General features: G+C 43.7%; 1 protein-coding gene across 1 annotated transcript in view; it reads left to right on the top strand.

The window, feature by feature from the left end:
• Nucleotides 1–18,556, top strand: part of LOC145850292 (low-density lipoprotein receptor-related protein 2-like) — a 58,960-nt gene that overhangs the window by 30,506 nt on the left and 9,898 nt on the right. The window contains exons 12-13 of the mRNA XM_045694267.2: nt 5,377–5,578; nt 5,716–5,880. Of these exons, the coding sequence (XP_045550223.2) occupies nt 5,377–5,578; nt 5,716–5,880 (367 nt within the window). The remainder of the gene's footprint in view (nt 1–5,376; nt 5,579–5,715; nt 5,881–18,556) is intronic.

Genomic DNA, 18,556 nt, shown 5'->3' with positions numbered 1-18,556 from the left:
GCCTTACCAAAAATATCAACCATCAGACAAGGACTACAACCGCCTATTGAATGCAGCTTGTTTGAGTTGGAGACTGCATGTGACTTTAAACATCGTAAAGGACTTGGTTGATGCATCTGAACATTAGGAGCTCAGTTCCTGAACTGGATTACATCACGATCTGGGCTATACAAACAAATCTAGTCATTCTGGTATTGACTGAAACACTGATCTCTTGGGACATCTGATATTGAGGGATATGTGTTCAGAGCTGACAGCCATGGTGGTGGAGTGGCCATTTTTATTTTAAAAAATCATCTCTCTACTGAAATGTATTTCCCTTTCCAAAATATTTGAGCTACTCTTTAAGTCTTTGTCTGGGAAAACATTTACCCATAACTGTTATAGGGGTATACAGTCCTTCCTCTGCTTACCTTTGTGCACTCAAAGTTAACTATTTTGTCACTTAGTAAATCATAAGTGAATATCATGGGTGACCTAAATTGATTGGGAAATGCAGGCTTCAGACAATCTAATAGATATTGTAATGGTCTAAACCTAACCCAGCTGGTGACTAAGCATACATGGCCCTTCCCTGTAGCTCAGTTGGTAGAGCATGGTGTTTGCAACGCCAGGGTTGTGGGTTCGTTTCCCACGGGGGGCCAGCAAAAAAAAAAAAAAAAAAATGTATGAAATTGTATGAAATGTATGCATTCACTACTGTAAGTCGCTCTGGATAAGAGCGTCTGCTAAATGACTAAAATGTAAATGTAAATGTAATGGACCTTAAGTCAACTGATTGATCTCATTTTAACAAATACACCAGAGAATTTTTTTTCTACTGGGGTCTTCGCCCAAGACAGTGACATTACCCAGTTGTTTGTTGTTAGAATAGACATCTAAGCCTCAAGTCATCACAAAGGAATTTTAAGAAATTCATGCAAGTCTTTTTTTTTACCTTCTATTTATTTTAGTGACCTTGATTGTATTTCACCTATCTGGAATCTGATTTTGTATTGAGCCTTTTTGCAGATGTCTTCAATACTGTTGTGGAAAATCATGCTCCCTTCAAAAAAATAAGGGTTAAAGGTAGATTGAATGCCTGGTACACTCCGCAATTACCTAAAGTCATTCATAAAGAGATGATGCTTGGGCCAAGGCCAGGAACACAGGGAATACAGGCTTAGGCCTGGACTGGCAAGCTTTTAAGCAACTGAGGAATCATTGTGTAAAACAAATCATAAAGGCTGATGTACGTAACCCCTCATTCAGATTGTAATGGGAACCTGGCAATATTCTGAAACTGTCGAATCACTGAAGGGTTCTACTTCCTCCTCTCAGACCCAACAAAATAATTCACACTGGCCTCATTTTGTGGGGAAAAAGGCCATTGATGCATTTAGTCGCCATTTTATTTCTATTTGTCAATAACTGGCACGCTTAGTCAAGGTTTTGTTCACCTGAGGTAGACTACATTGTATATGCTCAAACCATACACTCCAACCCTATGGAAGGGCAGCTCCTGCTCAGCCCAGTCCTAGCTCTTCTCTTTCCTGGCACCCTAATGGTGGAACCAGCTTCCCCCTGAAGCTAGGTCAGCAGACTCCCTGTCCATCTTCTGAAAACCTACCTCTTCAAACAGTATCTTAAATAATCCTCATCTCGACAGTTGTGAAGAGGGCAAGATGATGCTTACTCCCCTCAAGAGACTGAAAAGATTTGTCATGGGTCCTCAGACGCTCAAAAAGTTGTACTGCTGCACCATTGAAAGCATCCTGACCAGTTTCATCACTGCCTGGTATGGCAACTGCTTGCCATCCAACAGTAAAGAGCTACAGAGGGTAGTGCGTACAACCCAGTACATCCCTGGGGCCAAGCTTCCTGCCATCCAGGACCTCTATACTAGGCAGTGTCAGAGGAAGGCCCAAAACAATTTCAGACTCCAGCTACCGCATGGCAAGTCTTGGTCCAAAAGGCTCCTTAACAGCTTCTACCCCTAAGCCGTAAGACTGAACACTTAATGAAATGGCTGTCCGGACTATTTGCACTGCTGCTACTTACTGTTTATTAACTATGCATATCAACTATTGTCTCTGCGTCAACTGCTCACCATGCACTGCAGTGCTAGCTATAGCTTATGCTTTCAGTTCTAGATTTATTCTCTGATCCTTTGATTGGGCGGGCAACTTCAGTTCATGCTGCAAGAGCTTTAAGTTGGAGGGCGTCCTCGGGAAGTTGTCATAATTACTGTGTACATCTATGGAAGGGGGTGAACCATGAGCCTCCTAGGTTTTGTATTGGAAGTCAATGTAGCCACTGGACTGAAACTAGCTGTCCTCTGGCTACACCATGAGGCGAAACTGTTTATTACATGATATAGTGAAGTGAATATATTTAGTGTAGTTGTATCCCAAAAATATAACTTAAATGTTTCAAATTGTATTTTTATGAAATTAACTGATGGTCATCCCCTTCCTCCTGAGGAGCCTCCACTGATATGTTTTTATTTTTTATTTTTATGTCACCTTTATAGCCAGGTAGGCTAGTTGAGAACAAGTTCTCATTTTCAGCTGTGACCTGGCCAAGATAAAGCATAGCAATTCGACACGAGTTACACATGGAATAAACAAAACATGGTCAATAATACAGTAGAAAAAAGAAAACAGTCTATATACAGTGACTGCAAATGAGATGTTATTGCCCCGATGGTTGCTATGGCTGTATCAAAACTACAATCAGATTGTATAGCTATGCAGGAATCCCTTGCTGCTTTAAAACTTAAATGTAATTCATGTTAAACTATTTAGAATGTTTCAGGTTACATGTTTGCTCAGATGTTCTCCAATCGAAAGTTTCCCCTCATACTTAGGCATTTGGATTGATATGGATTTCACATTTAAACATATAGATCTAGTTAAAAAGCTAAGATTTAGTTATTTTTCTATAGAAACAAATTGTGCCTTTCTCTAAGCAGAAGGAAGCAGATATTCAGTCATCCTTATCTGTTCTTTGTCAATGTGCAGCTGCTACTGCTCTTAAACATTTGCCATCTTCCATAGTGCCCTTCGTTTAGTTACAGGCAACAATGTTGATACTCATCACTCTTCTGAAAAATAAGTTGTCTGGACTTGAAAAGACAGGTAGGTCTCTACATTACTCCTATTTGATTACAATGCCACTTCATAAATGTCTGTCTTATCTAACTTTGCTGTTGAAGTATAGACCCCTGAGTTGCCTAACCTGTTCTCAGGATTGGTTAACTCTTGAGGTTCCTAGGGTCTCCACTGAGCTGGGTAATGTGCTTTTAGTTTTAATGCACCGTATTGCTGGAACAAAATTCTAAATACATGTAATCTTGATGTTCTGGTGCTGTACAGGCAATTTAAAGTATTGATTGGACTTATTTGTGGTGGAATTTAACTTTTATTTGTGCTTCCCATGACTTTTTTTGTATTTTTGTGTAGTGTATAATGCATGTTTTTACACTGTATTATACAGGGTGCATTTGGAAAAGAGACTTAAGTCTCCAATGTCTTTGTCAAAATAAAAGGTGCTAAAAACATGGAGCCTGACGTTAGCTAGCTGCTAGGAGGATGTCATTGGAGTGGGTGAGCTTGAACGGCTGTCCACAGTTAGCAGATCTCTTAGATGTCAATCAAATGTATTTGGCTTCTATCAAATGGGCTGGCAGGCAAGTTCCCATTCAGTTAAAATGTGGCTTGGGACAAGTTACTGGCTATAGCAGGCAAGGAAGTTCGCTAGCTGCTTTGTTATTGGACAGAAATTGGTATGTGAGAGCAATTTAATTATACATTTAATCACTGTTGCAGCTACAAATTTAGTAATGCTGGCATTTACTAAATCACTTTATGGATGCTGTAGTCACGTTTTAATCCATCTAGAATTTGAGCTAGGAAGCCGCAATAAATACTCAACTAAATTCCTAACAACCCTGTTAAAAAATCTGGTATGTGGTTCTCGATAACGGACGACTCATGAGGCAGGGAGTGTTGTGTACCTCCCAAGTTGATTTGCGAATATTCATCTCACGGGGTCATTGGCTTAGATATGATGGTAGGGTGATTTGAATATAACTGAGCTTCAAACAATGCTTATATAGACAACTATAATTCAATCCAATTAAAACTAAAATATGGAATTTCATGCAATTTCTATAAAATCCACAAGTAATCATACAATGATTCAGCCCATAAACCATGACAAGTACAATGGGTCCAAATTGTGAAAATGAAACCACATCCCTATGTATAAGAGTCTGTATAGTTCTTTTTTTATCATTTATCTCCCCAATTTCATGGTATCCAATTGGTAGTTAGTCTCATCTCATCACCGAAACTCCAGTACGGACTCGGGAGCGGAAAAGGTCGAGAGCCGTGCGTCCTCCGAAACCCAACCAAACCGCACTGCTTCTTGACACAATGCCCGCTTAACACGGAAGCAAGCCACACCAATGCGTCGGAGGAAACACTGTTCTCTTGGCGACCGTGTCAGCGTGCATGCGCCCGGCCTGCCACAGGAGTCGCTAGAGCGCAATGGGACAAGGCATCCCTGCCGGCCAAACCCTCCCCTAACTCAGACGACGCTGGGCCAATTGTGCACTGCTGCGTGCGTCTCCCGGTCGTAGCCGGGCTGCGACAGAGCCTGGACTTGAATCCGGATCTCTAGCGGCACAGCTATCACTGCGATGCAATGCCTTAGACCTCTGCGTCACTCGGGAGGCCCTAGAGTCTGTGTAGTTTGACACTGACTCCAACTTAGGTTCCCAATGTGGTTGGTTTGTAAATGGTGGGGACAATGTTTCATAATCAAAATGGTCTAATTCAGTCTTATGATAGACGCTCCCTGTAGTCCACCTGTTTAGAAGTTAGTATGAAAGTCTGTCCTTCTAGAACCTCACTCTGCTTGGTTGAGCCTGAAGGGAGACATGTTATTAACTTGAGTATGTTGTAAAAACACACCTCCCCCTTACATGTTTAATTGTTCTAGCCAGTATTCAGAACTTAAATGTCCTCAGAGGCAATTCATTTTGCCGCAGTCATAAAACATATCACATGTAAAAGGGCTGCTGCCACAAAGGGTGGGTGAGGTGTTGGCATAAAGATTTAGTAGAATATAATAAAGCATAAACTCGTCTGAAGTTGTGGACTGTAGGACAGATGTTGGTAGACTGATAGCGGTGGGCAACCCTGTTCCTGGAGTGCCACAGGTACTGCAGCATATTGTCCCAACTGAGCTAATTGATCAGTTTAATGATTGCCTAAAGTCCACACCTGGTCTTCCAGGTTGGTTAAATGAAAAACTTGAAGTTCCCTGGGCACTCCAGGACCAGAGTTGCCTACCCCTGATGTAGACTAATCGTTTTTCTTTCTCTCCCAGGTTGATGTACTGGTCAGAGGTTGGTAGCGATCCCCAGATAGAGCGGTCAGGGATGGATGGCTCTGAGAGGAAGGTGGTGTTGACTAGTGGTCTCAGCTGGCCAGTCAGTCTTTCTGTGGACACTCTCACTGACCGAATCTACTGGGCAGATGAAAAACTGCAGTGCATCGGCTCTGTATCCCTGGAAGGACACGATGTCAGGGTAACACTGCAGTTAACATGAATTATGGTTATACTCTTTACAGTAAACATGGAATGTCTAGATATGAATTTTACTGTAAACTTTGAATCTGAGTCGTTTAAGACATTTCTTTTTGCTCTTGTCTGTCTTCACCAAAGCTTCTGCAGCTGACTGAAATGCCCAGTCCCTTCTCTGTAATGGTCTTCAATGACATGGTCTACTGGTCTGACACCAAGAGGAGAACTATTCAAGTATCCCACAAGAACACTGGCAAGAACCGCAAAGTTTTACTCAAAAGACCTGGACAGCCTTTTGGCATCAGGGTAAGGCTTTAGAAGAGGTTTGGGGTTAAGGGCATGGTTTCAACCCTTATAATCAGTGGTAGTTGTCATGATGTTGACCTTGTCACTGCCCTGCCCTCCCTCTGTCTCGAAGTGTGTCTCGCGGTCTCTCTCGCGCTCTCAATTCAATTTAACCTGTTGAGGACAGATGTTCCGCTAGCGGAACCCTGTTCCGCCTGCGGAACCCCTAGCCAACAGCCAATGGCATTGCACGGCGCGAAATACAAAACCAACTAAAATACCACAATTAACTTTTCTCAAACAATCAACTATTTTACACCATTTTAAAGATGAGACTCGTTAATCTAACCACATTGTCCGATTTCAAAAAGGCTTTACAGCGAAAGCAAAACATTAGATTATGTTAGGAGAGTACATAGACACAAATAATCACACAGCCATTTTCCAAACAAGCATATATGTCACATAAACCCAAACCACAGCTAAATGCAGCACTAACCTTTGATCTTCATCAGATGACACTCTTAGGACATTATGTTATACAATACATGCATGTTTTGTTCAATCAAGTTCATATTTATATCAAAAAACAGCTTTCTACATTAGCATGTGATGTTCAGAACTAGCATACCCACCGCAAACTTCCAGTGAATTTACTAAATTACTCATGATAAACGTTCACAAAATACATAACAATTATTTTAAGAATTATAGATACAGAACTCCTTTATGCAATCGCTATGTCAGATTTTAAAATAGCTTTTCGGTGAAAGCACATTTTGCAATATTCTGAGTACATAGCTCGGCCATCACAGGCTAGCTAATCTGACACCCACCAAGTTTGGGGCTCACTAAACTCAGAATTACTATTAGAAAAATTGGATTACCTTTGCTGTTCTTCGTCAGAATGCACTCCCAGGACTTCTACTTCAACAACAAATGTTGTTTTGGTTCCAAATAATCCATAGTTGTATCCAAATACCGCTGTTTTGTTTGTGCGTTCAGGTCACTATCCGAAGGGTGACGCGCATTTCGTGGCAAAAGATTTCAAAATATTCCATTACCGTACTTAGAAGCATGTCAAACGCTGTTTAAAATCCAATTTTATGCTACTTTTCTCGTAAAATAGCGATAATATTCCAACCGGGCAACGTTGTATTCATTCAAAGGCTGAAAGAAAAAAATGGAGTAGTCTCCATCTCCAGTCTCACTGTCCCCAGGCTGACCACTTACAAATTCTGCTGCTGTACTTTGCCCAGAGACGGCAGACACCCCATTCCACTTTCTGGCAGCTTTAGAGAGCCAATGGAAGCCTTAGAAAATGTCACGTTACAGCACAGATGCTCTATTTTCGATAGAGATGCAACAGAAGGACAACAAATTGTCAGACAGGGCACTTTCTGTATGGAATCTTCTCAGGTTTTGGCCTGCCATATGAGTTCTGTTCTACTCAGACACCATTCAAACAGTTTTAGAAACTTTAGGGTGTTTTCTATCCAAAGCCAATAATTATATGTATATTCAAGTTTCTGGGCAGGAGTAGTAACCAGATTAAATCGGGTACGTTTTTTTTTTATCCGGCCGTGAAAATACTGCCCCCTATCCCAAAGAAGTTAAGGGCTTTATTGGCATGGGAAACATATATCATATCATATCATATACCCCAAGATGGCGTAGCAGTTCAGACGTCCTCTACCCTCCTCTTGTCGTGTCCCGTGTATTTATATATTTACATTTTTTTTCTTTTTTTTTTCTTCACTTATCTTTTTATATATATATATATTCTTTTTTAATTCTAAAAACTCAACCTCAAAGCACTCTCCTGCAACCCGCCTCACCAATTTTAAAAAAGAAAGTATTATTTACCTCATCTGAATTCCACAACAGAAGCTAGCAAGAGGTTAGCCATTTTCACTGGCTAACGTTGAAGTTCAGCTAGCCACGGTTAGCTGTCCTCAGCTATCCATTAGCTCGAAAAGCTATCGCCAGTTTTTGTACAGCGCGACTCAGACCAGAGCATACCGGACCTATTCTCTCTCCTTTCCCCGATTTCTACCGCAGGCTCTGGACATTTACACCTGGATCTTGCAGCTAACTAGCTGCTACCTGAGTGACTATTGGCAACGTCGGTCACGGAAATAACACACATTATTACGGAGCTAGCCAGCTAGCCAGCTGAAGAGTTCCGTCAGCCACTCCTGGGCTATTCCTGAGCTAGCCAGCTGAAGTGTCTCCTGGGCTACAACTCACCTATCCTGACCCGTTTTACTGCCGATCCGGAGCCCCATCGGGTCTTCACGACTGGACCACCGACGTTATCTGCCCGAGGGAGTTATCCAACTGGCCCCTCCGTCGCGACGTAACCTGATCGCCCATCTGTGGCCCGCTAATCGTTAGCTGTCTTTTCGGCTGCGATCTGAATAGGTCTATCGGACACTTTTCTTGGGCCACTATAACTAACTATTTTGCCAACTTGGACAGGTCCCCCCTTCCACACGGAACCCCACTAACCCACAGACGGAAACGCACGAGCTGGCTAAAAACAGACCTCCCTCCCATCTTCCACCAGCTTGCTACCTATGGCCCGGCTAGCTGTCTGAATCTCACTGGACCCTTTGATCACTCGGCTAAGCATGCCTCTCCTTAATGTCAATATGCCTTCTCCATTGCTGTTCTGGTTAGTGTTTATTGGCTTATTTCACTGTAGAGCCTCTAGCCCTGCTCATTATACCTTATCCAACCTCTCAGTTCCTCCACCCACACATGCTATGACATCTTCTGGTTTCAATGATGTTTCTAGAGACTATCTCTCTCACTATCACTAAATGCCTAGGTTTACCTCCTCTGTACTCACATCCCACCATACCTTTGTCTGTACATTATACCTTGAAGCTATTTTATCGCCCCCAGAAACCTGCTCCTTTTTCTCTCTATTCTGGACGTCACAGACGACCAATTCTTATAGCTTTTAGCCGTACCCTCATACTTATTCTTCTCTGCTCCTCTGGGGATGTAGAGGTGAATCCAGGCCCTGCAGTGCCTGGCTCCACTCCTACTCCCCAGGCGCTCTCTTTTGATGACTTCTGTAACCGTAATAACCTTGGTTTCATGCATGTTAACATTAGAAGCCTCCTCCCTAAGTTTGTTTTATTCACTGCTTTAGCACACTCCGCCAACCCGGATGTCCTAGCTGTGTCTGAATCTTGGCTTAGGAAGTCCACCAAAAACTCTGAAATCTTCATCCCTAACTACAACGTTTTCAGACAAGATAGAACGACCAAAGGGGGCGGTGTTGCAATCTACTGCAGAGATAGCCTGCAGAGTTCTGTCCTGCTATCCAGGTCTGTACCCAAACAATTTGAACTTCTAATTTTAAAAATCCACCTCTCCAAAAACAAGTCTCTCACCGTTGCCGCCTGCTATAGACCCCCCTCGGCCCCTAGTTGTGCTCTGGACACCATATGTGAACTGATTGCCCCCCATCTATCTTCAGAGCTCGTGCTACTAGGTGACCTAAACTGGGACATGCTTAACACCCCAGCCATCCTACAATCCAAGCTTGATGCCCTCAATCTCACACAAATTATTAATGAACCCACCAGGTACAACCCCAAAGCCGCAAACACTGGCACCCTCATAGATATCATCCTAACCAACGTGCCCTCTAAATACACCTCTGCTGTTTTCAACCAAGATCTCAGCGATCACTGCCTCATTGCCTGCACCCGTAATGGGTCAGCGGTCAAACGACCTCCACTCATCACTGTCAAACGCTCCCTGAAACATTTCAACGAGCAAGCCTTTCTAATCGACCTGGCCCTGGTATCCTGGAAGGATATTGACCTCATCCCGTCAGTAGAGGATGCCTGGTTATTTTAAAAAAATGCCTTCCTCACCATCTTAAATAAGCATGCCCCTTTCAAGAAATTTAGAACCAGGAACAGATATAGCCCTTGGTTCTCCCCAGACCTGACTGCCCTTAACCAACACAAAAATATCCTGTGGCGTTCTGCATTAGCATCGAACTGCCCCCGCGATATGCAACTTTTTAGGGAAGTTAGAAACCAATACACACAGGCAGTTAGAAACGCCAAGGCTAGCTTTTTCAAACAGAAATTCGCTTCGTGCAACTCCAACTCTAAAAAGTTCTGGGACATTGTAAAGTCCATGGAGAATAAGAACACCTCCTCCCAACTGCCCACTGCACTGAGGATAGGAAACTCTGTCACCACCGATAAGCCCACTATAATTGAGAATTTCAATAAGCATTTTTCTACGGCTGGCCATGCTTTCCACCTAACTACCCCTACTGCATTCAACAGCACTGCACCCCCCACAGCAACTCGCCCAAGCCTCCCCATTTCTCCTTCTCCCAAATCCATTCAGCTGATGTTCTGAAAGAGCTGCAAAATCTGGACCCCTACAAATCAGCTGGGCTTGACAATCTGGACCCTTTCTTTCTAAAATTATCTGCCGAAATTATTGCAACCCCTATTACTAGCCTGTTCAACCTCTCTTTCGTGTCGTCTGAGATTCCCATAGATTGGAAAGCAGCTGCTGTCATCCCCCTCTTCAAAGGAGGTGACACTCTTGACCCAAATTGCTACAGACCTATATCCATCCTACCCTGCCTTTCTAAGGTCTTCGAAAGCCAAGTCAACAAACAGATTACCGACCATTTCGAATCCCACCGCACCCTCTCCGCTATGCAATCTGGTTTCAGAGCTGGTCATGGGTGCACCTCAGCCACGCTCAAGGTCCTAAACGACATCGTAACCGCCATCGATAAGAAACATTACTGTGCTGCCGTATTCATTGACCTGGCCAAAGCTTTTGACTCTGTTAATCACCACATCCTCATCGGCAGACTCAGTAGCCTTGGTTTCTCAAACGATTGCGTCGCCTGGTTCACCAACTACTTCTCTGACAGAGTTCAGTGTGTCAAATCGGAGGGCCTACTGTCTGGACCTCTGGCAGTCTCTATGGGGGTACCACAGGGTTCAGTTCTTGGGCCAACTCTTTTCTCTGTATACATAAATGATGTCGCTCTTGCTGCTGGTGAATCTCTGATCCACCTCTACGCAGACGACACCATTCTGTACACTTCTGGCCCTTCTTTGGACACTGTGTTAACAACCCTCCAGACGAGCTTCAATGCCATTCAACTCTCCTTCCGTGGTCTCCAACTGCTCCTAAACACAAATAAAACTAAATGCATGCTCTTCAACCGATCGCTGCCTGCACCTGCCCGCCTGTCCAGCATCACTTCTCTGGACGGTTCTAACTTAGAATTTGTGGACAACTACAAATACCTAGGTGTCTGGTTAGACTGTAAACTCTCCTTCCAGACTCACATCAATCATCTCCAATCCAAAGTGAAATCTCGAATTGGCTTCCTATTTCGCAACAAAGCATCCTTCACTCATGCTGCCAAACATACCCTCGTAAAACTGACCATCCTACCAATCCTCGACTTCGGCGATGTCATTTACAAAATAGCTTCCAATACCCTACTCAACAAGCTGGATGCAGTCTATCACAGTGCCATCCGTTTTGTCACCAAAGCCCCATATACTACCCACCACTGCGACCTGTACGCTCTCGTTGGCTGGCCTTCGCTTCATAATCGTCGCCAAACACATTGGCTCCAGGTCATCTACAAGACTCTGCTAGGTAAAGTCCCGCCTTATCTCCGCTCACTGGTCACCATAGCAGCACCTACCTGTAGCACGCGCTCCAGCAGGTATATCTCTCTGGTCACCCCTAAAGCCAACTCCTCCTTTGGTCGTCTCTCCTTCCAGTTCTCTGCTGCCAATGACTGGAACGAACTACAAAAATCTCTGAAACTGGAAACACTTATCTCCCTCACTAGCTTTAAGCACCAGCTGTCAGAGCAGCTCACAGATCACTGCACCTGTACATAGCCCATCTATAATTTAGCCCAAACTACTACCTCTTCCCCTACTGTATTTATTTATTTTATTTATTTTGCTCCTTTGCACCATATTATTTATATTTTATCTTTGAACTTTCTTCAAACTACAAATCTACCATTCCAGTGTTTTTCTTGCTATACTTTATTTACTTTGCTACCATGGCATTTTTTTGCCTTTACCTCCCTTATCTCACATCATTTGCTCACATTGTATATAGTCTTATTTTTTTTTTTATTATTTTTTTTTATTCTACTGCATCATTGATTGTATGTTGTTTTACTCCATGTGTAACTCTGTGTTTTTGTATGTTGTCGAACTGCTTTGCTTTATCTTGGCCAGGTCGCAATTGTAAATGAGAACTTGTTCTCAACTTGCCTACCTGGTTAAATAAAGGTGAAATAAAAATAAAATAAATAAATAAATATGTAGATAATAAACAATATTGAAACAAACAATACTAATTTACAGTAAACATTACTCACAAAAGCTCCAAGAAACGTGACCTTTTAAGTGTCATATGTGCAAATAGTTAAAGTACAAAGGGAAAAATAAACAAACAGAAATATAAGTTATATTTACAATGGTCTTTGTTCTTCACTGGTTACCCTTGTGGCTGCTGTGGTTGGACACCGGTATTTCACATATAGAGATCGAGAGATATGGGAGTTTATCAAAATTAAATTTGTTTTCGAATTCTTTGCGGATCTGTGTAGTCTGAGGGAAATATGTGACACTAACCTGGTCATACATTTGGCAGCAGGTTAGGAAGTGCAGCTCTGTTTACACCTCATTTTGGGTTAGGGTGTGCACATAGCCCGTCTTCTCTTGAGAGCCAGGTCTGCCTTCGGTGGCCTTTCTCAATCGTAAAGCTATGCTCACTGAGTCTGTATAAGATTTCCTTAATTTTGGGTCAGTCACAGTGGTCAGGTATTCTGTGTGTACTCTCTGTTTTAGGGCCAAATAGCATTCAAGTTTGCTCTTTTTTTTTTATTTCTTTCCAGTATGTCAAGAATTATTTTTGTTTCATCATTTGGTTGGGTCTAATGTTTTGTTGTCTTAGGGCTCTGTGGGGTCTGTCTGTGTTTGTGAACTGAGCCCCAGGACCAGCTTTCTTAGGTGACTCTTCTCCAGGTTCATCTCTCTGTAGGTGATGGCTTTGTTATGGAAGGTTTGGGAATCGCTTCCTTTTAGGTGGTTGTAGAATTTAAAGGTTCTTCTCTGGATTTTGATAATTAGCTTTATCGGCCTAATTCTGCTCTGCCTGCATTATTTGGTGTTTTCCGCTGTACATGGAGGATATTTTTGCAGAATTCTGCATGCAATTTGTCAATTTGGTGTTTGTCCAATTTTTGTGATTTCTTGGTTGGTGAGTGGACCCCCAGATCTCAACTATAAAAGGCAATGGGTTCTACAACTGATTCAAGTATTTTTAGATCCTAGATTGTTGTATTTTTCTACTGTTAGTTTACACCTTCACTATTAGTGAGACTTTATGTCCAGGAAATTGTCTGGAAGGGATTGAATTCGTTGCCTAATTGTTTTTTGGTAGATTTCCATAGTACTCTCCCATCTATAGCATTTCTTAATATTATTCAGCGCCTTTGGCTTTGATGCCTCATGATTGAGCAAAGTAGTGCAATTTTCCTGTGATCTGATATGGGTGTCAGTGGACTAACTGAATGGTCTGAGACTCTGGGTTGAGGTCAGTGATAATGTAATCTACAGTACTACTGCCAAGAGATGAGCTATAGGTGTACCTAACAGGAGTCCACTCGAAGCCTACCATTGACTTTGTACATAAAGAGCTGCAGGAGTTGTGACCCATTTATGTTTTCGTAGTTGTGCCTATGGGGGAGGGATTGCTGTCACCTCCAGGTAGGTGTTTGTCCCCTGTGTGCTGAGGCTGTCAGGTTCTTGTCCAGTTCTGGCATTTAGGTCGCCACAGACTTGTACATGTCCCTGGGCCTGTAAATTATTGATTTCCTCCTCCAGGACGGAGAAGCTTTCTTCATTAAATTATGGGGATTCTAGTGGGGGGATGTAGGTAGCACAAAGGAGGACATTTTTCTCTGTTGAAATCATTTCCTTTTACTTCTAGTCAAATGTAAAATTTTCCTGTTTTGATTAATTTAATAGATTGAGTTAGGTCTGCTCTCTACCAAATTAGCATACCCCCTGAGTCCCTTCCCTGTTTCACAGCTGTAAGTTTGGTGGATGGGACTACGAGCTCTCTAACCTAGAGGGCAACCAGTGGGTCCATCTCCTCTATACCATGTTTCTTGTAGGATGGCAATGTCTATTTCTGATTATTTTGGTAAAGTCCAGGTTCCTGCTCTTTAGGCCAAAGGCGGATGACCTCAGGCCTTGCATATTATAGGATGAGATGGTTAAGGCTGTGTCTCTCATAAAGATCCAAGATGGCGTAGCAGTGCAGACGTATGTCGTTCTCTCCTGTACATTTTGTCATGTTTTTTTGTATATATTTCAATTTATTTTCAATCTCTTTTCCATTTTTTAAAATTATTTCCGGTTACCCGTCTCACCCAATTTGATATGGATCTGCTATTTTTAGACCTTTTAGCCAGAACCTCCATCAGAAGCTAACCAGCTACTAGCTATTTAGTCATTGTCAGTCACTACTAGCGGCCTTCAACTTCCACAGACACCAGCCGCTCTTAGCCTGGATAACACTTGCCAGCCTGCCAGTATCGGACTGTTTTCTCCACTACAACGCCGGATTCCTGCCGTAAGCCCTGGACCATTACTCCTGATCATCACAGCTAGCTAGCTGCCACCGAGTGGCCCGGCCCCGAAGCTAGCTATGAGCCAGGCCCACCTTCCGGCCCGCTCAGTGATCACATCGGCTACACAGCCGATGCCTCCCGGACTCTTCCCCAACATGGCTAGAATTCCACTGCTCCACCGGGTCCTTGCTGTAAGCTCTGGACCTTGGCATTGGATTATCGCTGCTAGCTAGCTGATACCTAGTGGCTAAGGCCCCTGTCCCAAAGCTAGCACCAGTTAGCCAGGCGCATCTCCAGGCTAGCAAACAAAATTACTACAACAGCAATGCCTCTTACGCCAACTGGCCTGAACCCTTTTGTCGACACGAAGCGTTGCCATTCCACCACAACTGGTCTGCCGACGTAACTCCATCCGCTGTGCCCCCAACCGGCCTTTGCAAGATGTCGGAGCAGGTGCTTCTACAAGCCCTGGCCTGCTAACTTTAAACGCATGTCTCCCGCTTGCTAGGTAGTAACAACTACCCAGCGGCTTCTAAGGTTTCATCTATTGCTGTTCACCGGACCCTATGATCACTTGGCTATATAGCTGATGCCTGCTGGACTGTTCATTAATCACGGTACTCCATTTTGTTTGTTTTTTTGGTTTCTGTCAGCCCTAGCCCCGGATCAGGCCCTGTGTGTAGTTAACTGATCCTCTCTGCCCATTCATCGCCATTTTACCTGTTGTCTTAGCTGATTAGCTGTTGTCTTAGCTAGCTCTCCCAATCAACACCTGTGATTGCTTTATGCCTTGCTTTCTCTCTGAAATGTCAATAGGCCTTGTATATTGTTATTTAGGATAGTTATAATTGTTTAAGGTTACTGCGGAGCCCCTAGTCCCACTCAACATGCCTCAGATACCTCCTTTGTCCCATCTCCCACACATGCGGTGACCTCACCCAGCATAACTAGTATGTCCAGAGATGCAACCTCTTATCAAAATGCCTGGGTTTACCTCCACTGTACCCGCACCCCACCATACCCCTGTCTGTACATTATGCCCTGAATCTATTTTACCACACCCAGCAATCTGCTCCTTTTATTCTCTGTCCCCAACGCACTAGACAACCAGTTTCGCTAGCCTTCAGCAGTACCTTCATCCTACTCCTCTGTTCCTCGGGTGATATGGAGGCTAACCAAGGCCCTGCATGTCCCCAGGCACTCATTTGTTGACTTCTGTAATCGAAAAAGCCTTGGTTTCATGAATGTCAAATTCAGAAGCCTCCTAATTTTGTTTTACTCACTGCTTTAGCACACTCTGCCAACCCTGATGTCCTTGCCATGCCTGAATCCTGGCTTAGGAAGGCCACTCAAAATTCTGAGATTTCCATACCCAACTACAACATTTTCCTTCAAGATAGAACTGCCAAAGGGGGAGGAGTTGCAATCTACTGCAGAGATAGCTTGCAAAGTTCTGTCATACTTTCCAGGTCTATGCCCAAACAGTTCGAGCTTCTAATTTTAGAAATAAGTCTCTCACTGTTGCTGCCTGTTATAGACCCCCCCTCAGCTCCCAGCTGTGCCATGGACACCATATGTGAATTGATTGCCCCCTCATCTATCTTCAGAGTTCGTTCTGTTAGGTGACCTTAACTGGGATATGCTTAACACCCCAGAAGTCCTACAATCTAAGCTAGATGCCCTCAATCTCACACAATTTATCAAGGAACCCACCAGTTACAACCCTAAATCTGTAAACATGGGCACCCTCAAAGATATTATCCTGACCAACTTGCCCTCCAAATACACCTGAACTGAAAATAGTTATAGCCCTTGATTCACTCCAGACCCGACTGCCCTCGACCAGCACATTCGACCAGCGCATCCTGTGGCAGACTTCAATAGCATCAAATAGTCCCCGCGATATGCAACTTAAGGGACGTCAGAAACCAATACATGCAGTCAGTCAGGAAAGCAAAGGCTAGCTTTTTAAAGCAGAAATTTACATCCTGTAGCGCTAACTCCAAAAGGTTTTGGGACACTAAAGTCCATGGAGAACAAGAGCACCTCCCAGCTGCCCACTGCACTGAGGCTAGGTAACACTGTCACCACCAATAAATCCACAATAATCGAATTTCAATAAGCATTTCTCTCTGGCTGGCCATGCTTTCCTCCCGGCTACCCCAACCCCGGCCAAGAGCTCTGCACCCCCTGCAGCTACTTGCCCAAGCCTCCCCAGCTTCTCCTTTACCCAAATCCAGATCACAGATGTTCTGAAAGAGCTGCAAAACCTGTACCTGTACAAATCAGCTGGGCTAGAAAATCTGGACCCTCTCTTTCTAAAATTATCAGCCAAAATTGTTGCAACCCCTATTACTAGCCTGTTCAATCTCTTTCGTATCGTCTGAGATTCCCGACGATTGGAAAGCTGCTGCGGTCATCCCCCTCTTCAAAGCAGGAGACACTCTAGACCAAAACTGTTATAGACCTATATTAATCCTGCCCTGCCTTTCTAAAATCTTCAAAAGTCATGTTAACAAACAGATCACCGACCATTTCGAATCCCACTACCTTCTCCGCTATGCAATCTGGTTTCCGAGCTGGTCATGGGTGCACCTCAGCCACGCTCAAGGTCCTAAATGATGTCATAACCGCCATGGATAAAAGACAGTACTGTGCAGCCGTCTTCATTGACCTGGCCAAGGCTTTCGAGCCTGAGTGCGGTGATTGACAGTCTTGGCTTCTCAAATGACTGCCTCGCCACCAACTACTTCTCAGAAATTCAGTGTGTCAAATCGGAGGGCCTGTTGTCGGGACATCTGGCAGTCTCTATGGGGGTGCCACAGGGTTCAGTTCTCGGGCCAACTTTTTTCTCTGTAAATATCTGTCGCTCTTGCTGCTGGTTATTCTCTAATCCACCTCTACGCAGACGACACCATTCTGTATACATCTGGCCCTTTGGACACTGCTAACAAACCTCCAAATGAGCGTCAATGCCGTACAGCAGTCCTTCCGAGGCCTCCAACTGCTTTTAAATGCAAGTAAAACTCAGTGCATGCTCTTCAACCGATTGCTGCCTTCACCTTCCCGCCTGACTAGCATCACTACTCTGGACGGTTCTGACCTAGAATATGTGGACAACTACAAAAACCTAGGTGTCTGGTGAGACTGTAAACTCTCCTCCAGACTCACATTAAGCATCTCCAATCCAAAATTAAATCTAGAATCTGCTTTCTATTTTGCAAAGCCTCCTTCACTCGTGCTGCCAAACATACCCTTGTAAAACTGACTATCCTACCGATCCTTACATTTAAGTCATTTAGCAGACGCTCTTATCCAGAGCGACTTACAAATTGGTGGATTCACCTTATGATATCCAGTGGAACAACCACTTTACAATAGTGCATTCTAAAGATCCTTGACTTATGTTATTTACAAAATAGCCTCCAGCACTCTTCTCAGCAAACTGAATGTAGTCCATCACAGTGCCATCCGTTTTGTCAACAAAGCCCCATATACTACCCACCACTGCGACCTGTACGCTTTTGTTGGCTGGCCCTCACTACAAACCCACTGGCTCCAGGTCATCTTTAAGTCTTTTCTAGGTAAAGCCCCGCCTTATCTCAGCTCACTGGTCACGATAGCAGCACCCACCTGTAGCACGCGCTCCAGCAGGTATATTTCACTGGTCATCCCCAAAGCCAACACTTTTCTTTTCCTTCCAGTTCTCTGCTGCCAATGACTGGAATGAATTGCAAAAATCACTGAAGCTGGAGTCATATCGCCCTCTAACTTTAAGCATCAGCTGTCAGAGCGGTTTACTGATCACTGTACCTGTCATAGCCCATCTGTAAATGGCACACCCAACTATCTTACCCTCTTGTGTGTTTGCACCCCAGTATCTCCACTTGCACATCCATCACTCCAGTGTTAATGCTAAATTGTATTTATTTCGCCTATTTATTGCCTACCTCCCTACTCTTCTAAATTTGCGCATACTGAACATTTTTCTATTGTGTTATTGACTATGTTTGTGAA

Source organism: Salmo salar, chromosome 01, assembly GCF_965601325.2.
Source record: "Salmo salar chromosome 01, fSalSal1, whole genome shotgun sequence".
NCBI classification, from domain to species: domain Eukaryota; kingdom Metazoa; phylum Chordata; class Actinopteri; order Salmoniformes; family Salmonidae; genus Salmo; species Salmo salar.
This window is presented reverse-complemented; position numbering and strand designations above follow the sequence as displayed.